Raw genomic sequence first — 24,643 nt, forward strand, 5'->3', positions numbered from 1 at the left:
TCTTCTATTATAGAATGAGCTTGAAGAAATAGATGGATGTTGAGGGTCAAATATTGCATATCAGACCCATTTATTGTATGGATTTACAAGCATGACACCGTTTAATAGCCTAATTTAATTGTATTTGTGATGCAGGGCGTCTTCATGAGCTTGGACTGGGAAAGGACACTAAAAAGCATGGATTTACCGATCTGATGACACTAAAGCATGGGACGGACTCCTGGGGATTGGGATCGACGATTTTACACAGCCGAGATCCGGAAAAAATCGAGAAATTGAAGCTCAAGTGGCCCAAAAGTCGGCCAGAATGCAAGATCATAGGTTTCTCACCATCCGTTTGTCCCGAAATTTCATACACGGCCTGAAGAACATAAATTAACCGTACATGCAGAATTTCGGCCGTTGTATCCTGGTGGAAGTGGCCTAATGGATAGATCATCCCTCGGAATCATGATTCTGGGCCCACCTGTTGTTTGGATCTGCTTCATCTCCGGTCTCCACGGTCTAAATGATGTGACAGAATGGATGGACGGAGCGGATTTCATATATACATCATGATGGACCCCACAAGGAGCATGCGAGTGCATAGACGGTGCACTCCTGCGGTGCACCGAATTCCTACAAAAGGGTCAGCCACCGCTGACCCGCGTCCTCTTCAAAAACGCAACAGCGTTTTCGCTGTCGTCCGCCGGTCCTCCTCAGTGGGGCCCACTCGACACCTGAAGTGATGATCCGAACCATCCATTGTATCAAGAGGGTGGGCGTGAACATCGCCTAGGTGGCGTAATCTCGGAAGATAATGGAGAGTGGATTTCAGCTGTTAAAACGGATGATTAACGGTGACTTGAAAGATAACGTGGGCCACATGAAATGAGGACCAAAAGTAGTGCTTCCCACCTGATTTTTCGAGTAGAACGCAGTGGACGGATCGGATTTTCCAAGAAGATATTGAAATGGGGCCCACCATCGTCACAGCGTCAATAACATGACCCTGTTTTCGCAACCGGACGCCGTCCGACTTTCACGGCGAGTTGTACGCCCTTGGGGGCGGTCGGACGGCTGATCCGAGCCGTTCATCATGTAGGTGGGCCAGAAAGCTCCCAGAGGACGTTGTCCTTTTGGAAGGAAAGCAAAGAAGAAGAAGAGGAGAAGACTCCGAGTTTGGCTGCTGTGCGTCTCCGCAACCAACTCGTCCGCGATCTCCGGCCTTTCGCACGGACCTCCTGCTCTACATACAAGGAGTCCCAGCTTCCGCAGCTGAGTCCTGCCAGGACTCCACAGAAGGGAGGTGAGAAGAAAGATAAAAAGGGAGGAGGCTCGGTTGGAAAGAGGGGGATTCATGTTATTCACGGCTGGAGAAAGAGCAGCAGTTTTTTCTCCGAGAGCAGCAGTTTTTTTTCTTGCTAAGGCTGCTGGAAGAAAGTGGTTTTGCTGAGACGGACGGCAGCGTGGAAAGGCTCGGTTTGGAGGCCGGAACGAGCAGAGGTCTGTTGCTGCTGGACGTTGGCAGAGAGTACAGTGTAGCTGCTGTGCACGGGAGGAGTGCAGCTGCTGTGCACGAAAGGAGGGTCAGCTGCACGTTTTTAGAGAAGCAGCAGGTGGGATTCCTGCTAGACGTGGCTGGAGAAAACAGAAGGAGAATTGGAAGAAAGAGGTTTTCTTTTTTTTCTTTCCTTTAATGTTTTTTTCATTCTTCTTCTTTTTAGTTGGAATTTAACCCATATCATGCTCGGCTAAACCTCTTAGCTAGGGCTAAGGGGTGAAGCTTGTAGCCTGATGGGAGAGATGTTGCTGGTGCCCTTTGATTAAGATTGAAGAGATTATTCTTGATTTAATTTTATGGGAATATTTTTAGTTTTTTTATGGCATGTTGTGACTGAAATTACAATGGGCTTGCAATGGCTTTGAATATTTCTTTCCTCTTTTTATATTTATGAAGTCAGGAAGCCCTGTTGTTCATCATTGTCCCCAGTATGTGTTGTGATGTAGTATAAACTCGGTGATGTAGTGCCCTCTACCGTCTAACCTCAAGCCCTGTTGGTTTCAGATAACGTACAGGTATTAGTCCCTGTGGATTCGACCTCGGTCTTACCGAGTTTATTACTACATCACAACCCTATACTTGGGGAGTGAACAAGTTTGACGGATTGTATGTGTTGGAGTTAGGTCCAGTAAAAGGTCTTTGATAGTTATTTACGGCATTGGCTTGTTCATTCAACACTCCTCGAAAGGCAGGTATTGTAGGACAGTTTTCAGTTGTGTGAATGTTGCAATCACAGATGCCGCAAACAATTTCATTGACCTTATCCTCCGACCATCTAGAGACGTGCCTGGCCCACTCCCATGATTTTGATGATGACATGATCAGGGAGACTTGCGCCTTGCTTGATACTGCACCGGTACTTGAAGTTAACCGATGGAGGCCACAATTTGAAGAATTACCACAAACTGATGTAGTGCCTCTACCGTCTAACCTCAAGCCGCCGAAGCTTGACCTAAAACCTTTGCCCTCTGATTTGAAATATGCATATTTGGGTCAAGATGAGACATACCCGGTGGTGATCTCTGCCCACCTGGAGAAAGAACAGGAGAGTATGCTTATATCTACTCTCATTGAGCATAAAGGAGCCCTGGGATGGACGATAGCGGACCTCAAAGGAATCGATCCCTCGATTTGTACTCATCACATATACCTTGAGGATAATGCAAAAACCGCTCGGCAACCACAACGTAGACTAAATCCCAACATGAAGGAAGTGGTTAAGGCCGAGGTTCTTAAACTATTGGATGTGGGTATTATATACCCTATATCTGATAGTCAATGGGTGAGTCCAACTCAAGTGGTCCCTAAGAAGTCCGGAATCACCATCGTAGCCAATGCTAATAATGAACTCGTGCCAACTAGAGTCACTCTTGGTTGGAGAATGTGCATTGACTACGGAAAGTTAATAACGTCACGAGGAAAGACCACTTCCCTTTACCATTCATTGATCGAGATCCTGGAAAGGTTAGCTGGTCATTCCTATTACTATTTTCTTGACGGGTATTCAGCTACAACCAGATAGAGATAGCCCCGAAGACCAGGAAAAGACCACATTTACATGTCCCTACGGCACCTTTGCCTATCGAAGGATGCCATTCGGACTATGTAATGCCCCCGCCACTTTTCAGCGATGTATGCTTAGTGTTTTTTTTGACATAGTGGGGCAATATCTAGAGGTCTTTATGGACGATTTCTCTGTTTACGGTCCATCTTTCAGTAAGTGCTTGGAAAGTCTTAAATGTGTGCTGAAAAGATGTGAAGAGAAGAACTTGGTACTTAATTGGGAGAAGTGCCATTTCATGGTTCAGAAGGGAATTGTCCTTGGGCATATCATCTCGTCCAAGGGAATCGAGGTAGATAAGGCAAAAATCGATCTTATCTCTAACCTACCTCCACCCAAGAACATTAGAGACGTGCGATCCTTCTTAGGACACGCAGGGTTTTACAGGCGATTCATAAAGGACTTTAGTCTCCTCTCTCGTCCATTATGTAATCTTCTTCAAAAGGATGTTCCTTATGGAGTGAGCAATGCCAGGAAGCTTTCACCAAGCTTAAAGGCACATTAACCACGCACCTATCATGCGCACCCGACTGGAACCTTCCTTTTGAGCTTATGTGCGACGCTTCGATTATGCTCTTGGGGCGGTCCTAGGCCGAGAAAAGACAAGAAGCCCTACGTCATTCACTACGCAAGTAGGACTCTAAATCCTGCCCAAGTGAACTACTCGACTACGGAAAAGGAACTCTTAGCCGTAGTATTCGCCTTGGACAAATTTAGGTCCTACCTGATCGGATCCAAGATCATTATATATACAGATCATGCGGCACTGAAGTATCTTCTTTCTAAGAATGATTCTAAGCCCCGCTTGATAAGATGGATCCTTCTACTCCAAGAATTTGATTTGGAAATTAAAGATAAAAGGGAGTAGAGAACGCAGTGGCCGATCACCTTTCTCGCCTTAATACCTTTGATTCCCTTGAAACGACACATATCAATGACATGTTCCCTGATGAACAATTGTTCAGAGTCTCCCATTCACCTTGGTTCGCTGATAATGCTAAATATCTTGCTGCAGGTGACATACAGACACAGTGGACTGCGAAGATAAGAAGAAATTTTTCACCGAGGTGCGCAACTTTTCCGGATGATCCTTACTTATTTAAATATTGCGACCAAATTCTAAGGAGATGTGTACAGACGATGAGCATCTGAATGTTATCTCCTTCTGTCACTCTCAGGCTGTGGTGGTCACTTTTCCGCTAAAAAGACCACGGCCAAGATTCTGATGTGGCTTTATTGGCCCACTATGTTCGGGGACACTCATGAGTTTTGCAAAGCTTGTGAGCGTTGTCGAAATTGGGAGCATTGTCCGTCGAAATATGATGCCTTTGAATCCCATCCTTATCATTGAAGCATTTGATTGGGGCATCGATTTCATGGGACCATTCCCCCAATCGTTTGGAAATCAGTATATTTTGCTCGCCGTGGATTATGTCACTAAATGGGTTGAAGCGATTCCGTGTCGAAAGAATGACCATCGCACGGTCATTAAATTCTTAAAAGAGAACATCCTTTCTCGATTCGAAACGCTTCGAGCCATCATTAGTGATGGGGGCTCACACTTTTGTAATAGACCATTCGAGAGCTTAATGAAGAAATACGGTATCTCTCATAAGGTGAGCACCCCATACCATCCACAGACAAGTGGACAAGCCGAGATTTCTAATAGGGAGATTAAACACATTTTGGAGAAAACGGTTAACCCTGATCGTAAGGATTGGTCAATCCGATTGATCGATGCCTTATGGGCATACCGTACTGCCTTCAAAACTCCTATTGGAATGTCTCCCTTTAGACTTGTCTATGGGAAAGCTTGTCACTTGCCTGTGGAGCTGGAACATAAGGCATCTGGGCGATCAAAAATCTTAATTTCAATCTGACAAGCTGCTCGCTACGCAAACTTCAATTGAATGAACTTGAAGAAATCCTAACGACGCATACGAGAATTCGAGAATTTACAAGGACAGATGAAGGCGTTTCATGATCAACATATTCTACGAAAATCATTCACGCCAGTTCCGAAAGTCCTTTTGTATAATTCTCGATTACATCTCTTTAGGTAAGCTTCGATCTCGTTGGACCGGCCTTTGTTGTCATCGCTTATCCTCATGGGGCCGTCGAGATAAGAGATCCCGACAATGGCAAGGAGTTTAAAGTAAATGGGCATCGTTTAAAGCCATTTGTCGAGAAATTTGATTCAGAGGACATGTCCATGCCTCTGACTGATCCTGTTTACCAGGACTGATCTCTTAGTCTGATGGAGGTATAGGTAGGTTTATCGCTTTCATAGGATTATGGTAGTTGCTTTGGTCTGGCTGAAGACGTTAAACTTAGCGCTCCTGGGAGGCAACCCAGCTTTTCAACTTATTTCATTTTCCTAGCAAGTTCAATGTTTGTGGGTAACATTACTGCAAACCCTCACGAGACTACAACTCGTCCACTAGGGGTAACCTAGGGGTTTAAAGGCTTGTTGCATGCGCTAAATGCAATCGAGAGCACCTGCGAAAGTGGTATAGGTAGGATTTTATTTTTGTTAGTTTTGTGTTATTTTCTCTCTCGTGCTGACTGGATTCCATGCTGCGATCTCTTGGAAAGTCTCTCACGATTCATCATCCAGGTTCTATCTTCCCTTCACTTTTTCTTTACTTTTGTTGTCCTATGCGCATTCCATACACATATACCTTGAGGACAATGTAGCTTTTAAGTTGGGGGTGGGAGATTAGGTTACCTAATCAGTGTTTTTTTTTTCATCTTGAACAAAAAGTGTGAAAATTTTTAAATTTTTTCTGGACTTTCTGGTGAACTCAAAGTGATTTGACAACCATCTTTGATTTAGAATCACAGGATATGGAATGTTGGTGATTTACTGCTCTTGGATGCAGTTGCTCGTTAGATGCCACAGTTAAGTTTAATTATTAATCCATGATTAGAAGTTGTAAACATTGATTGAGTCATGATTTCACATGTCACATCTCGCTTACACATCAAGATTTCAGTTTAAAACTGAAGGGTTAATTTGGGGATCAGTAAGCATAGAAGGAACCAACTTGAACAATTGTCCGTCAAGATCAATTAAAAGGAAGAGATACCGTTGAAAAAGGTTAGGCAAAGAATCTTCACTATAGGTTTGCTCCCTATAAGTGTGGACTTCATTCCCCTTCTTGATTTTCTCAGTTAAAAAAAAAAAAAAAAAAAAAAGGAATGAAAAGATGATCTTTGAGGCAAGCTTTGGTTATTATGAATTCTCTTGTTAATCACCAACGATATCCTGAAATAAAGAATTGAATATTAATGTTGAAAGTTGGGATTACACTTTACATCTGTGGAACTCAATGTTTAGGATTATTTCTAATTAAGGGACTAATACTTTGAATGAAGTTTGCCGTGTGTTTGAGTCTAGGAGAGAGTAAAGCCCAACATTCATGAATTGTTGAATTCTGAATATCTAGATTGTTTTCCAAAATCACTCGAGTTCATAGAAATTCTCCTGTAATTCTCAACTTATTTTTCGCATACTTTGCTCGGGACTAGCAAAATGCTGGTTGGGGGTTGTGTTGAGGGTCAAATATTGCATATCAGACCCATTTATTGTATGGATTTACAAGCATGACACCGTTTAATAGCCTAATTTAATTGTATTTGTGATGCAGGGCGTCTTCATGAGCTTGGACTGGGAAAGGACACTAAAAAGCATGGATTTACCGATCTGATGACACTAAAGCATGGGACGGACTCCTGGGGATTGGGATCGACGATTTTACACAGCCGAGATCCGGAAAAAATCGAGAAATTGAAGCTCAAGTGGCCCAAAAGTCGGCCAGAATGCAAGATCATAGGTTTCTCACCATCCGTTTGTCCCGAAATTTCATACACGGCCTGAAGAACATAAATTAACCGTACATGCAGAATTTCGGCCGTTGTATCCTGGTGGAAGTGGCCTAATGGATAGATCATCCCTCGGAATCATGATTCTGGGCCCACCTGTTGTTTGGATCTGCTTCATCTCCGGTCTTCACGGTCTAAATGATGTGACAGAATGGATGGACAGAGCGGATTTCATATATACATCATGATGGACCCCACAAGGAGCATGCGAGTGCATAGACGGTGCACTCTTGCGGTGCACCGAATTCCTACAAAAGGGTCAGCCACCGCTGACCCGCGTCCTCTTCAAAAACGCACCAGCCTGTCGTCTACCGGTCCTCCTCAGTGGGGCCCACTCGACACCTGGAGTGATGATCCGAACCGTCCATTGTATCAAGAGGGTGGGCGTGAACATCGCCTAGGTGGCGTAATCTCGGAAGATAATGGAGAGTGGATTTCAGCTATTAAAACGGATGATTAACGGTGACTTGAAAGATAACGTGGGCCACATGAAATGAGGACCAAAAGTAGTGCTTCCCACCTGATTTTTCGAGTAGAACGCAGTGGACGGATCGGATTTTCCAAGAAGATATTGAAATGGGGCCCACCATCGTCACAGCGTCAATAACATGACCCTGTTTTCGCAACCGGACGCCGTCCGACTTTCACGGCGAGTTGTACGCCCTTGGGGGCGGTCGGACGGCTGATCCGAGCCGTTCATCATGTAGGTGGGCCAGAAAGCTCCCAGAGGACGTTGTCCTTTTGGAAGGAAAGCAAAGAAGAAGAAGAGGAGAAGACTCCGAGTTTGGCTGTGCGTCTCCGCAACCAACTCGTCCGCGATCTCCGGCCTTTCGCACGGACCTCCTGCTCTACATACAAGGAGTCCCAGCTTCCGCAGCTGAGTCCTGCCAGGACTCCACAGAAGGGAGGTGAGAAGAAAGATAAAAAGGGAGGAGGCTCGGTTGGAAAGAGGGGGATTCATGTTATTCACGGCTGGAGAAAGAGCAGCAGTTTTTTCTCCGAGAGCAGCAGTTTTTTTTCTTGCTAAGGCTGCTGGAAGAAAGTGGTTTTGCTGAGACGGACGGCAGCGTGGAAAGGCTCGGTTTGGAGGCCGGAACGAGCAGAGGTCTGTTGCTGCTGGACGTTGGCAGAGAGTACAGTGTAGCTGCTGTGCACGGGAGGAGTGCAGCTGCTGTGCACGAAAGGAGGGTCAGCTGCACGTTTTTAGAGAAGCAGCAGGTGGGATTCCTGCTAGACGTGGCTGGAGAAAACAGAAGGAGAATTGGAAGAAAGAGGTTTTCTTTTTTTCTTTCCTTTAATGTTTTTTTCATTCTTCTTCTTTTTAGTTGGAATTTAACCCATATCATGCTCGGCTAAACCTCTTAGCTAGGGCTAAGGGGTGAAGCTTGTAGCCTGATGGGAGAGATGTTGCTGGTGCCCTTTGATTAAGATTGAAGAGATTATTCTTGATTTAATTTTATGGGAATATTTTTAGTTTTTTTATGGCATGTTGTGACTGAAATTACAATGGGCTTGCAATGGCTTTGAATATTTCTTTCCTCTTTTTATATTTATGAAGTCAGGAAGCCCTGTTGTTCATCATTGTCCCATGGGCATGGTAGGATGACAGTACCGTCCTTCATAGCATGTTGATTGGTTGGTAATTAGTTTAATTCTGTTGTTTGCTTTGTCTTCTGGGCATGGTTTGGTGATGGAATCCATTCTAATTCATACACCTTTCATCTCTTGAAACCTATATCAATGGCAGTTCAGTAAATTTCCATCCTGGCATACGATCTCCCTGATCTCTACAAGTGGATCCCCTGAATCCCTAGTTTCCTTCCTCTGAATTCCTTAAAATCTTAGATAATTCTTCCACAATTATTCCTTAAATTCTATTTGGTTTAGATCACATCTTAGTCTAGTTCTAGTTCTACTTGGTTTCAGATAACGTACAGGTATCAGTCCCTGTGGATTCGACCTCGGTCTTACCGAGTTTATTACTACATCAATGGATAGTGGTATTTTTTCACAGTGGGACCCACCTAGGTTTCGAGTGCAGAAACTTCCCGCTATATGCTGTAGCAGCAAATCCGTGTGACATGACATGGATTGCAGATGTGGGAGTGGATTAGCTGCTACTCTAGTAACACCGAATGGGTGTTACCCTTAACGTGTGAGGCCGACCTTAATGAATGTATTGTATATCCACGCCGCCATCCATTTTTTCAGCTTATTTCAGGACATTATCCCAAAACTGAAGTAGATCCAGATATCTTGTGGACCACACCACTGTAAAAAGTGGTGAATGACCTTTTAAAAGCTTTTTTAGGCCACGAGTTTTGGATTAAGTTGATCTTTGTATTTTCTCTTCATTCACGTTGGGTTGACCTTATCAACTGGTTGGATATAAAATAAACATTATGGATATGCTTATGGTGGACTTTAGTAAGTTTTTAATGGTGGGAGTTCAATCACAACTATTTCCATTAGTATGGTCCACCCGAGATTTGATCTACTTAATTTTTGGGACCACTTACTAAAATGGGCTGGAAAAAGGGATGTACAAATCATCCAGGTGCTCCGGCGGTAACACCCACATGTGTTACCCCCACATATGTGCCAGTAGCCAACGGTGCTCCATAGGCCCCACCATGATGTATGTGTTTTACCCATGTCATCCATCCATTTTACATAATTATTTTAAACTATGATCTTAAAAAATGAGTTAAATTCAAATCTCATGTGAACCACACAACAGAGAAAAAGCTGTGATATCAAATACCTACCGTTGAAATTTTCATAGGGCCCACTGTAATGTTTATTTGCCATCCAACCTATCGATTTGGTCACGCAGACATGTATGAAGGGAAAACATAAATATCAGCTTCATCCAAAAATTTGTGGCCCCAAGAGGTTTTTAACTGTGGGTGTTCAATTACCAAAGTTTTTTTGTGGTGTGGTCCACTTGAGATTTGCATGTCTCATTTTTGTGCTAATGGATTGTACCTGATAGTGTTTTATAGCCCCACCATGATGTATATGTTTTATCCACAAGGTCTATAAATTTTCCTAGCTTATTTTAAGGCATGAGACCCAAAAAGCAGCCTATGGCCAACTTGGCAATTGTTGATCGATGGATGAGAAAATTTTGGTAGCTTGGAACACCAATCAAATAAAAATTTATTCGAAGGGATTGTTAGCATGGTAATAATTAATTTTGTCTCCTGCTACCTACCAGATAAAAATTTATATATGTGTGGCCCATTCATTCCACTAGATTGTTGCATGATAATAATAGGTTTTGTCTTATTTTTTAAGGAAGATAGAAATTAAGACAATAGAGACAAATGTGATATATTGTCAATTTTCAGACAATTATTATTTGCGCTTGCCAAACAGATTTTCATGGAAAAAAAAAAAGTATTAATATGCTTAATATAAGATATTTGTACTTTTTTCCAACAAATTATCAAACAGATTTTTCAATAAATACTAAAATTCAGCACCTAAATTAATTTTCAGACTTTATTTTTCAGTTAACCAAACAGCACCATGGAACAGGTGAGAGTACAGCTTAGGTGATTGTAGAGCCTTATTTAAGCAATGAGAAAATGAATGACAGTGGCACTCCCATTTTCACATTGGAATGGGGATGGGATCAACAAACAGTGCCATGACATTCTTTTTAGTCTCTTTGTTGGAATGAGTATATCCATCTCCATGTACGTACAGGTCTTCCATCACACGTGCAAGGTTGAGGCCTCGAAGAAGAAGTGACGACGGGATAACTGTCGGTCTAAGGAATGCCTCGTTCAAGTCCTTCCACACGTTTGTAATCATTCTTGAAGACTGATACATGCTTCTTTCTTTGATACGCCATGCTCCTTCATGTAGCACTCAACGGTTGAAGCAACATGATCCCTTTCTTGCTCGAACTTCAAGTATCACCAACAAAAACGAGTGGTGAGATCATTTACTATGTTTTTTTTTTTTCACATCATCTTCTTTATCACACCAGAAAAAAGTACAGAGCAAGATGGAAAAGTACGGTTCCAGATACAACTTGTAAGTGGTATCAAAGGTTAGGATTTACTTACATGTATGGCATTTGTAATGAGTTTATGCATGATCCAAGGATAACAATGTAAAATTTTTATAAGGTGGGCTTTATTGATCAACAACCTAGATTGCATTAAGGGTTGGATAGTGTGATCGGGAGTATCAGTGAACCCCACTCAATTATTATTCATTCAAATTCTTGTAAGGGGTAGTGCATTATAACTGTGTCACACACACTGTTCAAGTTGGACTAGGATTACCAAATCCACGTGGAGCCTTAGAGAGAGGAGGTTCGATGGGTTCCAAACTCATCAACCTTGTAGATTATATAAACAAGGTTAGGTCCCTCTGCCTACATACAGTTGAAGCTTTTCATCTCATCATGGTGCTTCTCTAAGAGTGTAAGGTGAAGAAGATACTAGCCATCTCATATGGTTATGTCTTCTCAATCAAGTACGCTTTTTATTCAAGTTATTTAATTTCTATACTCGATGCATAGCACGGTCCTCTGCAATTCCACATATAGTTTACAAACAATGTTATATATTCTCGCACTATTCCACTTCTAAACAACATGCACCATGGTTTTCTTGTCTAAATTTAGCACGAAACCCTAAACCTCAATGTTAAAACATGCTATGTGTGGCATTGAGATATGAGCTCGAGCCCATATGTATGAAGTTGGCGCATGCTGCCTAAAATCTTCAATTATCACCCCCTGTGGCATGGAATATTGAAGAATCGCGCTTCTCGGTCCAAATCATTTTTACCCCGAGTCTGAGTCACGACTCAACCCATTGACTCACCTGAGTTGGGAATACTTTCAATGCTGCCTCATGGCGCGAACTAGGTTTTGAGTCACATCGGTTAACTCAGATGAGTTGTTAATCCATTTATTAGTGGGGAGTCCCCACGCATATTTCCAGCCAGGAAAAATGTGAAACGGGTTACTACCCGACTCACACAAAATTCTAACATGTGTTAATAGGAAAAACAAGTTTTCATGTATTATTACCTCGTGGCCTGCAATGTCATCTCCGATCCGGGCTATAACCGATAAATCCATAACGAATTTCGGATGGGCAGTCATCCAATCGAAAACCTTTTTAGTGGCCTCTTCTCCCATGCCAACACAAGCAACGCCAAAGACAAATATGTAACCGGCGCTAACTAGTGAGACATCAAGATGCTCTTTTAATGTAGGCATGTATTTACTGCTCATCCATCTTGCTTCATCCAAGTAGGCCTGGACCAGCACCTTCATCTGAAAATGCCATATCAAACCAAAAACTCCTTGAGAAAATTCAAAAAAAATAAAATAATGATGAGAATATATGAGGAACATGCAGTTGTACATGCGGGTGAAATCTAGGGGGCCCCAGGTAGAAGGGGGATACATTAGGAAGGAACCATCACCCCCATATGAAAATCTTAAACATATGATTTGCATAATGGTTTTATGGGCCAGTTTGAACCATTGGATGGATTAGATGACCAAAAAGTGGACCGATATTTGGTGGTGTATTGATGTCATCAAGTTCTGTGGGGCTCGCTATGATTTATTTATTATATCCACACCGTCCATCCATTTGGCTAGATCATTTTAGGGCATGACCGAAAAAACAAGTCATATCCAAAGTTCAAGTGGACCACACCATAAAAAACAATGGGGATAATGATTCCCATATTTCAGGCCTGGCATGGACTCATCTGGGCCTGACCTTGTACCTGGATAGTACGTGTTCCTCTGTAAGAAATATCATAAATTAGAGTTGGATGTCATACTTCACTTTTTATCCAGTTTGTACGGTAATGTTTTTCATCCGGCATCATCTGACCCTCTATTTCATTGACGGTATTCAGTAGCGCAAGATAGCAAGCCTTCATGTACTCTGGGAGCCCTTCTGCGGCCTCAACTTCCCACCTGAAAGTCAATAGTCCCTGTCATTAAACCTAGGTAGTGTTTGCATGGTAACCAATTGCATGCAAACATACACCATTTCACAGTGTATAGTCTATAGTGATGCAGGACAATTAAAATTGATAGAGCATGGCAAATCAATCCATTTATCTCATAGTATAGGCCCCACTTCCCATGGGTTAGGACCTCGGCCAAACCCCCCATGATCCCCATTTCATGTGGGTTCCACTTCACACGAGCCACTCGCTTTACACGGATAGCCCTATCTCACACTAGCCATCCGCATTGAGTGTGCCCCTGCATCCCACAGGCAAATCCACTCGAGCCCGGTGTAAAAATACTCCTACATTAGGTAGTGTATTGAAATTTCAGATAGAAGGCTTCCAGATTATACACTGAATAATCGACTATATCACTTCTTTGGAGTACATAAGCAAAGGAGAATTGCTAATTCCATAGAAATGCAGTCCGGACATTAGATGGGCCAGATTGAACAAATGAAGGAAGATATTGGGAAATTTGTTTCTTTGGCCTTCTCCTTTCTCATCCGTTCATTGGTTACATTGTGGCCCCCTTGATTCTTGGCTAGTATTCCATTCATCCCAGCTTCACAGACATGATCTCGTTGCAGAGATATGCCACATGCATAGGTTTGTTGAATTAGAAAACATCCAAACAAGGAACTCTTCTAACTTTTTTAAAAATAATTATCTACCCTGTAGATTGCAGCAGTGAATACTTCAACTTCATCCAATGTAGCGTAGGCATCGTAGGTGTCATCGATTATCGATGTAATTTTGAATATTTTCGTTAGTATGACTCTAGCACGGCTATATTGAGGTTCATAGTACACTCCCAAAATCCAATAGTAGGCCTCCACCAATCTATCTCTTGCAAAAGGGTATATGGTTGCAAGTCCAAGATCTTTCCACCACCTACACCAGACATCAACACATTAATATATATATTATATTATTGAGATTAGATACTTCTTTTATTACTAGTTATATATATACCCTGTGTTTGGATGCTCAATTGAGTTGAGTTGCAATAATCAAATTGAATAAAGAAATAATAAACATGCATTCAGGGATAAAAAAGTGTTTGCTTTTGGGCTATTCTTGTTTCAGTGCCTTTAGTTTTCAAAATATAGAATTGACTGTTTTCTTGTACAAAATCAGTATTGCCCTTGATGTTTCTATAATATGATGATTTTACCCATCCAGCTTATAGAAAGTTCATAGCACCAGCCATGCTATATAGTGAGGTCCACCTTGATATTAGTGAGAAATTCACATGGTTTATCTATTTTGCCATTTCATGTCAGGACATGATCCCGAAAATGAGGCCGATTCAAAGTTCATGTGGGCTAAACTAACCGGTAATAATGGGAATTAAATACCCACCGTTCAAACATTCGTGGGGCTATAGGATGTTAGTAATAAATCCATGACATCCATCTATTTTATTTTTTTTAATTCTATTTTAGGGCATATGCTAAAAAATGAGGCTGATCCAAAGCTCTGATGGGCCAAATGACTTGAAACAGTGGGAATTGAACTCCACCATTGAAACTTCTTGGGGCCAAAGGCCTCAAGTCCCCCTCTCATTTTACTTAGATTATCCTAACGGCATTTTTTTTTACTTTTTGTGAAATACAGTATAATCATACCTATCTATAATTTTATAAGGCAAGCAGTTATTTGACTAGCCTTTCAAATCTATAAGCTTTGGTTTGGCTCAAAAATAGGCGGCCATACAGTCTCAAATAAATAAAAATAAAAATAAAAATAAAAAACTGTAATTCTTGATTCAACGTCATTACCAAATAAGATAATACCTACTCCATTTTGATCTTAGTTCACTTAAGCCATCCAAACACATAACTAAAAAGATAATGAAACTTACCTTGAGAGATCCCTCAACTCTCTTTGGTGCAATGACTGTAGAAGATTAAAATCCAAAATTGCAAGCTCTAGCAACACGTCATTGTGAGACTTGTCTTCTTGATAGAGCGAGATAAAGTACCTTGCCTCCAGCCTTGGAATGCGCTTGTGTAAGGGAAGCTCTAAGGCCCTCCGTACCTTTGCATCAAGAGGATGATCATGATGGTGGGCCACGATCCTCTTAAGGAGACCACTAGTGAAAACAATAGCCTCATCCAATATATCTTCTCCTTGTATTCTTAAGTATGCAGCTTCATATAAGCTTAAAAGACCCTTCACATCACTGCTAAGGATTGCTTTGAAGTTTCCATCCTCACCTTTAAACTTGTTGAAAACATCTGCTTCACCAGTCAAATTTTCATTTCATCATCTATAAATGGTCTCTGATGGTGTTTGTGCATGAGTGCATGCATGTGATGTAAAAGATTATACCATAGATGGTATGCATGGGAAATGAAATATCCTTGTTTCAAGGATATTTCATTTCCCATGCATCCTATCTATGGTATAATCTTCTACAAGATGAATGGTCCTGAACTGCTGGGGGACCGCAGAAGCATGGCATCGAACCCCTTCCAATGAGATCGAACAAGACACTTAAAGTGTCCAGCAACAAATCGTAAGATTTTTGAATTTTTTCGATGGTATCGAGCAACTGTTGATAGTATCAAATAGCTCTCGATAGCATCGAATGGTCTATCGATAGCATCTTCAAACCCTATTGCTGAAAAGATTTGAGACATCAACAACATAAACATCATGTGTTGTTTCTTACATAAATAAGCTTACACACATAGGGAGCGAGGGAAGAGAGAGGATAGAGAGAGAGGGTGGGAGGGAAATTCATGTACCAGAAGACACATTGTAGCCGCCTTGCCTTAGTAGTCGGAATCGTAGGGCAACTTCATATAAATCATCATAATGAACATTTGTATATTCATCATACATACGGTGTAATGCCTCGTCGATCTCCTTTTCAAAGTGATACGCTATTGCAAGCCGTTGGATATCATCGATCAGATCCATTTCTTGCACCGACCCCTTAGCGTTTACCCGCATCCTGCTCACTTCTTCCTTGAGAATTTCAACCTGTTTAGTCCATGCATACACCTGTTTCCATTCCATCCACAGACTCAAAAATGTTAGTACATTTTCTGTTTTGGGAATTTTGCGTCACTACATGGTGCTACGTGCATGCATTTACACATGCACCTGGACCATAATCCGTCCAGACAGGGCTCTGTAGGGTCCATCGTGATGTATGAGTTTTATCCACTCCATCCATCCATTTTTCCAGATCATTGTAGGGCACGAACCCAAAAATAGGGAAGATCCAATAGTCAAGTGGACCACACAGTCGAGATTAAACTCCCACCATTGAAAACTTCTCGGGAGTTTGCAGAAGTTTTGGATCAAACTGATATTGTTTTTCCCCTTCATCCAGATCTATATGACCATATGAACATCTTGGATGGAAAATAAACATGACGGTGGCCCTTGGGAAGGCTTCAACGGTGGATGTCATTATCACCACTTCTTGTAGTGTGGACCGCTTAAAATTCATATCTGCCTCATTTTTGGGCTCAACCCCTAAAATAATCTGAAAAAAATGTATGGACGGCGTGGATAAAACCCATACATTACTGTGGGACCCACAGAGCCCTGCCAGGCTGCGTCAGGAAGCAATCAGCTCCCCTGCAACGCGTGCCGTTAAACCTAATGCTCTCCATGCGTTCCCACGCATGTAGTGCAACCTAAAAATGAGGCTGATTTTTTACTCTGCCTTCTCCTTGTACACGTCTGTACGACTGATGCATCAACAGCCAGGATTTTAACGCCACAATGCATTTCTGATAGGCCCACCTGATGAATGGCGTGGATTTCATTCTCGAATGTCATCACATGGCCATGTGTCAGAAACATTCTTACCATTTCATCCACAGAGTAGTTAAGGAAGTGATCCCCCCACACTGATGGGTGATAATCAGCCATTGCGAGCAACTTCGGGCTTTGCAACCTCGCGCTTGCTAATTTCTGTAGCTTGAAGAGGGGAGCAAAGAGAGGGTGGACCTTGATGAGCCATTTCAATAGATAGGATTTAAGGTTAGGAGTACTTTGTTTTTCTTGAAGGCTATTGTGTTCAAGAAGTGCATGTTGTGGGGGTATTTAAGGGCTCAAGGGCACGCGCGCAATACATGCCGTCAGTGTGTAGCTGAGCTTTGGGGAAGAGGATTGCGTACCGAGTAAATTATGTGGGGTCCACCATGATTTATGCATTTTATCTACTCCATCCATCCTTTTTAACAGATAATTTTAGGGTTTTATATAAATTTTGAAGCATTTCTAAAGTTCAAGTGGACTACACTATAAGAAAAGGTATGAATTGAATGTCTGCTCTTCTTGATGGATGGACCACACTATAAGAAAAAGTATGAATTGAATTTCTCCTCTTCTTGATGGATGGACCACATCAGTACACCAAGGGCCAGAAGGGCCAGTTTGGAAGCATACTCAAAGGGAGCGTTGGATGCACTTAGACACCTTTTTGAGCCAAACCACTTTTTGTTTTGTCTGCTTATGTACATTTACAAACCCGATTTGATCTCATTTAAACAGCCCACTTGCCAAGCACATGGATTGGCCCAGCTTGTCCCAATTCGCCACTGGCTGGGGCTCTGGGCACACCCTGATGTATGGATTTACCCACACTGTCTATCCATTTTACCATATCATTTTAGGTGTGGCAAATTCAAGGCTTAAGTGGACTACACAGTGGGGATTCAATGCCCATGGATCATTAAAAACTTCTTTGGAGCCATTTCCGTTTTAAAATATCATTTTAGGATATAAGTCCAAAAATGATGCAAATCTAAAGCTCAAGTGGACCACATAGTAGGGATTGAACGCCCACCATTGAAAACTTCTATAGAGTCGAGAAAGTTTTGGGTCTTCCGTTCAAATACTTTTGGGTCTACAGAAGTTTTGGATTAAGATGGTATTTGTTTATTCCATTCATCCATGTCTGTGTGATGTTATGAACAGGTAGGATGATAAATAAAGATTAATGTGGGGGCCGAGAAAGGTTTCAACGGTAGAAATCATTATTCCCACTGTTTCCTGCGGTGTGATCCACTTGAAGTTTGGAAATGCTTCGAATTTGGGATTGTTCACTAAAATGAGCTGGAAAAACGGATGGACGGCATGGATAAACTACTTACTTTCAAGGGGAGCTCAATAGAGATTACTCAGTACTATAAACTCACTATGCAATCCGATTTCGAGTTTTGTTGGAGTGGATTAGGTGAGACCCGGGACTCACCAAAACGGTGTGGCCCTTCCCGTGGTGCTCACATTGATTATTTATTCTGTATCCACACCGTCGATACATTTTTTCCATGTCATTTTAGAGAGTTATACCAAAAACGAAGCAGATCCAATTATCAGGTGGACCATGCCATAAGAAAAAGTGGTGATTGGCTATTAGTGGGCTACAAAAGTTTTGGATCAAGATGATATTTATTTTATTCCTTACTCTAGGCTTATGTGACCTTTTCAACATATTGGATGGCAAATAAACACTAGAAAAATATTAAGTTGCGCCCTATGAAGTTTTTAATGGTAAGACATTCAATAACCCTTATTTTTTATGATATGGTCCACCTGATAATTGGATCTACTTTATTTTTTGGATAATGCTCTAAAATGATATGGAAAAACGGATGAACAGTGTGGATACAGAATACATACATCAAGGTGGGCCCTACCGTAAGGGCTGCACTGTTTTGGGTTAGTCCAGGTCTCACTTTGGTCCTTTTATTTTCTGTTCTTGATTGAGAAAGCTAATAAGATTAAAAAGTTATATACAATTATCTCATGCTACGCGTGTAAAAGAATTTAGGTGGTCAGGTATGTATAAATGGTAGGTGATCACAGGAGAATGATTCGACTGCTCTGGACTGCTCTGGCCATATACACGATTGAAAACAGTGTCCGTGAGCAACACTCACCCACCATACTGTTTTCCTTGGTGTGGCCCACCTGAACCAAGGATGGTGTGGATAGATCATCCATCCGTTTTGACATCTAATTTAAGGGGTTGAACCCAAAATTGAAGCATATCCAAAGATCAAATGGATCATATCACTGGAAACAGTGGGGATAATGATTTCCACCTTGGAAATCTTTCTAGGCCCCACAGTGATGTTTATTTGTCATCCAACCTGTTCATAAGATTACAAAGACATGGATGAAGGGAAAACACAAATATAAGCTTGATCCAAAACTTTTGTGGCTCTAAAGAATTTTTCAACGGTAGATGTTCAATTCAACTGTTTCATGTGGTGTGGACCATTTGAACATTGGATATGCCTCATTTTTGGGCTCAGGTCCTAAAATTATCTAGTAAAATGGATGGAAGGAGTGGATAAAATACATAAATCATGGTAGACCCCGTAAAGCTTACCCAGTAAGCTAAGCTTAGTGAGTTACTACGAATCCGCTCCCCTTGTATGTACCCCACATGTCTGGGCGCGGATTAGGTACTACCCCTGCCTATTCCAAGCTCTGGACAGGTTGGGCTCCGATGGTCCGGCTTGATGTATGGATTCCATCCACACCGTCCATCCATTTTTCCAAATGACTATAGCATGTGATCCCAAAAATAAGAAACATCCAACGATCCAGCTGGACCACACATAAGGGATTAAATTCCTACCGTTGAAAAATTTTTAGGGACCACAAAAGTTTTGGATTAAGATGATTTCTTTTTGTGGTTCACTTCATTCATATGTATAAGACCATATCAATATGTTGAATGGCAAATAAATAACATGGTGGGCCCTAAGAAGATTTCAATAGTGGTTGTCCTTAGCATCGCTTCTTCCAGTGGCGTGGTCCACTTGAGCCTTAGATCTCCCTTTTTTTTTTGAGCTTATTATCTAAAATGATACAGAAAAATGGATGGACGGTGTAGATAAAAGTCATATGTCATGGTGGCACCTCGGTGGCCCCTCGAAGCCTCGGCCTGTCCCAAGCTTGGAACAGGCGGGGGTAGTACCTAATCCGCCCCCTACATGTCTGTGTATATATATACATAGCAATGGAACATGAGTACAATTAAAGTACATCAGATCAATGGTTTGGATCATTTACCAACTGTGAGGCCCACATGTACAAACCAGGTGCACAAGAGGGAAGTTATGGGGAATTCGACCTCTGGTTTTACTTATTCTAGTTTCGATATTTTCATTTCTTTATAAATGTCTAACAAGCATTTTCAAACTTCCTTTCTTGCCCAACATTATTGGGTGGTGGTGGGAGATGTGTGCCCACAAACTCTTGGTGTGCGTTGCATGCACCTCCTTTTTCACTTGGAGAGACTCAACTCGCATTAAAAAAATGAAAAGAAAAAATAAAAACGATGAAAATGAGTTTCTCATTGAGTCAACTCCAACCAAGTCAATTCAGTCTAGTTTCTGACTCAATTCAACTAGTTATTAAACTATGGTTTTTGGGTTTTGCTTTTCTTCCACCCCCACCTAAAGCTCAGCTCAGCTTAGCCTTCGAGCTCACCACGCTAGCTTGTGTTGGCCCGATGATTCGATCCGTGATGAGTTTGGATTGTGGTGCCTACTAGAGCTGCAACCTAAAACTTCGTTGACCCAAAACTGACTTCAGGTCAATGGAGACCTGGTCTGGGCTAATGGGAGCTCATTAAATGAGTCCTGAGTTCAACCCACTTAATAAACTTCCTAGTTGGCCCATGCACAATCAGTTGGATGAATGACAGGAAATCAGATAAACCTACCAAAGATACAAGGCGAACCATTGGATGGACGACAGGAAATGAATTTCCCACTTGAGAGAATAAAATCATGTAAAAGATGAAAGGATCATGTGAAGAATTTATCCACATATAGCCATGTGATAAATGTAACTGCTGAAAATTTCTAGGATTGGGGGAGCCCAAAAAATCAAAAAATGCCCGGTAAAAATAAGAAACTGGGAAAAAAACCATAACCTGATTATGAAGGTACCTGAGATGTGTTAGAAAAAACATTCATCACTCTAAAAACCACAAAATCATCACAAAGCTCAAAAATTCAAAGGAATAATAACCAAAATGAGGAAAAATCACATATAACACACACGTACACATATATATACACATCTTTCATGTTAACTATTTATGATATGGACCCAAAGTTATATTTTTGACTGGTTATGGTCAGTGAATAAAGTAATCTTTTAGATTAAGACATTCACTTTAACATAGTAAAATAGTATGCTATGCACATTACACAGAATTCCTTGCTACTACTAAATCCAATTTTACAAACTTACAGTCAAAGGATATGTCACAGACCAAAGAAATGCTCCAACTGCAAGTGGGATTGCATCTAGTTGAAAAGTCCTTGTTCTACCGAATTTATCAGCTAATGCTCCCCCGGTAAATGAACCAACAGTGGCACCTACAAGGGTTGTGCTAATAACCCATCTTGTCCAAAAATTTAAATGTTATGAGAAATTGTAATGTTGAACACTTGAAAGATAAACAATGGAGATCATATGAAACTCTGTTACAACTTACAAGGCGTGAACAAGTGTGGATTGAATGAAATTGTAGGGTCAGAAGGTTAAAATAGGTTAATTGTAGCATGCCATGACACTTAGTTTAATTGGACAGATATGAATAATAAATGCTGATTTGCATCATGATCAAAGAAATGCATCATTGCTGCACTTTCCTTGTAGCACGGTGTTCTCAGCAATCGCAAGATCCTTATAAAGGTATTCCAGAGCCCCATTCACCACACTGCAGTAAAAGAAGAATATCATGTGATATTTTAGTAAGCACCTTGTCCATTTACATTATATGATGAGAAATCATAAAGATGTCAACAAGCAGCCTTACTCCAGATAAACATCCTAAATGAAATCAACCAAAGTTCTTAAAGCGATGAGTTTAGAGAACATGTGTCATTAAGAAAGTGGCTTATAATTATTCGTTGGCTAGTGAAATCCATTGTTTTGAGTACATTGTTATTGCAAAATGACATCTTAAAAGACAATTTAAGGGTATGTTTGTATCGAATTTAATTACGATTACTATTGTAATGAATGGGTAACCAAATTCAAATTTCCTTGGACAGTCTTCAAATTGGAAGAATGCTATTTCAAGCTAGGCTTGAAAGAACTTAGCTGCAATACGAGGGAAACAGAACCAAATCTGGCCATTTTCCTTCCTATTGAAATGAATTTTTGCAATTCAATTCAATTATGCATCCAAATGCAGAACAAAACAAAATCAAAATGCTATCAGATAACATCTACGTACCACTGTGGACACATGAGTGTGCCCCGTAGATGGTCCCTCCCTGGCTAGTACAAAGTCCGACAGCTTGGGCTTAAACTCCTTATCTAACAGAACATTAGATGCCTTGAAATCTCGATATATTACCTGCTCAAAAAGAAAGAAAAATGCTTATCATCCGTAGACAGAAACACTCGTGATTGTAGTCTTAACAAGGAGCTCACATTTCATCTCGTGATAGTTCTGAGAGGGAAAAAAATTAGATAGCACGAAATGTGGAATCTTGACCAATTCACACAGTTCATGAGCTTGGCCCTACACCCAGATGGGACCAGATGTTGGACTCGTGATGATTATGAATGGAATATGAAATATGACTGTTGTAGAAGAATGAAAATCCTCAGATCTTGCAACCCAGCTTTTAAACAGGAAATGAAAAGTGCCCTTTTTGACAATTTCAAATCCTAATCCACCAAATTCCAAGGTGCCAAACACAAGATTTTGGCATGGATTTGGATTCAAAATCCAAAAGCACCAAAATTGCCAAAATCCAAGCTGCCAAACCACCTCCAAATCGATGCAAATAATTTCCACTAGATTATCCATTGCTTGCATGAAAGACATTTACAATAACCACATTTTGCACAAATCAAAATCGCCTACCCCAAAATGACAGAGAGAATAAAACTCCAAGGAAATTTAAATTCACCTGCCCATCAGAGAACCTTTCGGAGAGAGAAGACAAAGACCCTGAGCTTTCTTTAAAAAATGTGCCTGCTATCGAGAAAAAAAAAAAAGAAGCCAAAGAACCCAATAATGTAAATTCTACAAACAGAAAACTAAAATCTCAGCGAATTCAAAACTACATAAAATAGTACTTATCATTCTAGCTCTTCTTTGCTTCAAATATACCCCAGAAACACAATCTTATGCTATCATTTCAATTAAATTCCAGTTTTTCTTTTTCTTCACATTTACCGGTAAAAAATGGGCCGGTAAAACTTCATTTTCTTGTAGTGTGAGACCCATGCACGTTGATTCACATGCTCTAGTCATCTGGGTTTAAGATTAATATCCTGTAGAATCAGCTACAAGTCAAGTCATCACCTGCTCGGTCATAAGAACAGGAAAAGATTTATACTCTGGCTGAGCATGATGGATGATACGCAGGCATTAAAAATTACCTATGAATTGCAAACTCAGCATGCAAATAACTCAAGTTAAGTTGTTAGAAATATCGTGTAACAACTAATCAATGCAAATGGCTAATTATTAGCGTGTATCGTGCCATTAGATAAGACATGAGAGTCTACCAATAACAAATTGTATGTGTAACAATATATAGGGAAACTAACAACATTAGAAGTGACAGGAAACAGTTTTGTATGCGGAACAGAAAGGAACTAATGGCTGAAAGGCTCAACATTCGTATGTATAATTCTACAAGCAAAAAAAAAGCCAACAACAACAACATGGTTTTACAAGTATTAACAACTAACAGTGGGGCTAGGCATAAGTTGGCAGATTAGAAAATCTTGGTTGTTTTTTTCATAACCGTACGTTTATTCATTTAATTCTAACCAACTGACTAGTGGACCAACCTGATTCTTGGAATAGGGAATCTATGCATTGGTACCCTTCTGATGATGGTTTGGATATTTCACCTGTCTAACACACTGGCATATGTGGTGGTGTGTGCATTAGCTGACCTGTACACATGTGGGCTTACCAAAGCTCACGATTTATGCATATGAAAAGATAAGCAAAACTAGGACCAAGTATAGTTCCAAAATGATCCTGGTGGAACTCCCTACCTTTAGCAACCCTATGGTGCCAAAAAAATTCAGCCAGCATACTCTCAGCAGTTCCAGGAGGTAAGTTACAGACGTACACAGAACCATTTAAAGGGTCTCCTCTTCCCATATAACTTGCCATGTCAATGCTCTGGTCTTATGAAGTTATAGGGAACATAACATGCACCCAGTGATGGACACTCAGAAAGACATTACCAGAAAAAAAAAAAAAAAAAAAACTTTGAGGCAGGTATAATCAAGAATTCATCAAGTTCACAATATAGGTCAAGGAAAGTATCTCATTAAGATTTTCACAATGCAAGATATCCCAATTAATCCAAAGTAATTCATACAACAAAATTAGGAAAGGAAATTAATACTTGTAAGTTGCCAACTTATGCCAACTTACAAGTATTAACAACTAACAGTGGGCCTTGCTAATTAAAATTAGGAGGAAATTAGTTCTAATAGGTATTAAGAATCAACAGGCAAACTATGTCATTTTCAATTGAATCAGTGGGGCTAGGCATTCTTGGGCATGTTCTCTGCTCCACAGCCAACCCAAACAGACATGCATTCACATGAATGTTGTGAAGATGAAACTAGTCATCTGCCATGGGAGCCACTGATTCACCGCAGGA

The 24,643-nt window shown here is 40.9% G+C and overlaps 3 protein-coding genes across 5 annotated transcripts in view; all 3 read right to left on the reverse strand.

Moving 5' to 3' along the window:
- The window catches only part of LOC131241030 (putative pinene synthase), a 29,424-nt gene extending 12,401 nt beyond the window's left edge, over window positions 1-17,023 (reverse strand). Inside the window, exon 1 of the mRNA XM_058239651.1 lies at window positions 16,827-17,023. Within this exon, the coding sequence (XP_058095634.1) occupies window positions 16,827-16,889 (63 nt within the window). The 5' untranslated portion in view covers window positions 16,890-17,023. The remainder of the gene's footprint in view (window positions 1-16,826) is intronic.
- On the reverse strand, window positions 10,347-15,960 carry LOC131241021 (probable terpene synthase 2). Its single transcript, XM_058239639.1, has 5 exons — window positions 15,749-15,960; window positions 14,860-15,235; window positions 12,816-12,954; window positions 12,046-12,294; window positions 10,347-10,906 (listed from the first exon to the last, which is right to left on the reverse strand). The coding sequence occupies exons 1-5, from the start codon at window positions 15,954-15,956 to the stop codon at window positions 10,808-10,810; spliced, it is 1,071 nt and encodes a 356-aa protein (XP_058095622.1). The 5' UTR covers window positions 15,957-15,960; the 3' UTR covers window positions 10,347-10,807.
- A 4,245-nt stretch (window positions 17,024-21,268) lies between the features above and the next one.
- LOC131231650 (probable serine/threonine-protein kinase PBL23) lies at window positions 21,269-24,323 on the reverse strand. 3 transcript variants are annotated; one of them, XR_009164923.1, is made up of 5 exons: window positions 24,024-24,323; window positions 23,188-23,316; window positions 22,919-22,986; window positions 22,234-22,356; window positions 21,270-21,711 (listed from the first exon to the last, which is right to left on the reverse strand). XR_009164923.1 is itself a non-coding variant. In XM_058228267.1 (4 exons), exons 1-4 carry the CDS (start codon window positions 24,142-24,144, stop codon window positions 21,679-21,681), a joined length of 342 nt encoding a protein of 113 aa, XP_058084250.1. In that variant the 5' UTR covers window positions 24,145-24,322; the 3' UTR covers window positions 21,269-21,678. The 3 variants fall into 3 exon arrangements, 1 of the variants encoding a protein (XP_058084250.1); XR_009164868.1 differs by having other exon boundaries at window positions 21,272-21,711; window positions 22,919-22,983; window positions 24,024-24,320; XM_058228267.1 differs by lacking the exon at window positions 23,188-23,316 and having other exon boundaries at window positions 21,269-21,711; window positions 22,919-22,983; window positions 24,024-24,322.
- Between the last annotated feature and the right edge of the window lie 320 nt (window positions 24,324-24,643).

This window comes from Magnolia sinica, chromosome 1, assembly GCF_029962835.1.
Source record: "Magnolia sinica isolate HGM2019 chromosome 1, MsV1, whole genome shotgun sequence".
Classification (NCBI taxonomy): domain Eukaryota; kingdom Viridiplantae; phylum Streptophyta; class Magnoliopsida; order Magnoliales; family Magnoliaceae; genus Magnolia; species Magnolia sinica.

Bases quoted from the DNA above. Each gene is read 5' to 3' on its own strand.
- LOC131241021 (XM_058239639.1), bottom strand. From the start codon at position 15,956: ATGCGGGTAAACGCTAAGGGGTCGGTGCAAGAAATGGATCTGATCGAT. The intron at 12,295-12,815 runs GTATGACATCCA...TGGCATTTTCAG, and splicing joins CAAACTGGATAAAAAGTGAA to ATGAAGGTGCTGGTCCAGGC. The intron at 10,907-12,045 runs GTAATAATACAT...TGATACTTGAAG, and splicing joins ATGACATTGCAGGCCACGAG to TTCGAGCAAGAAAGGGATCA.
- LOC131231650 (XM_058228267.1), bottom strand. From the start codon at position 24,144: ATGGCAAGTTATATGGGAAGAGGAGACCCTTTAAATGGTTCTGTGTAC. The intron at 22,984-24,023 runs GTAGGGAGTTCC...TCTCGATAGCAG, and splicing joins GCACCATAGGGTTGCTAAAG to GCACATTTTTTAAAGAAAGC. The intron at 22,357-22,918 runs GTGAATTTAAAT...CTTTTTGAGCAG, and splicing joins AAAGGTTCTCTGATGGGCAG to GTAATATATCGAGATTTCAA.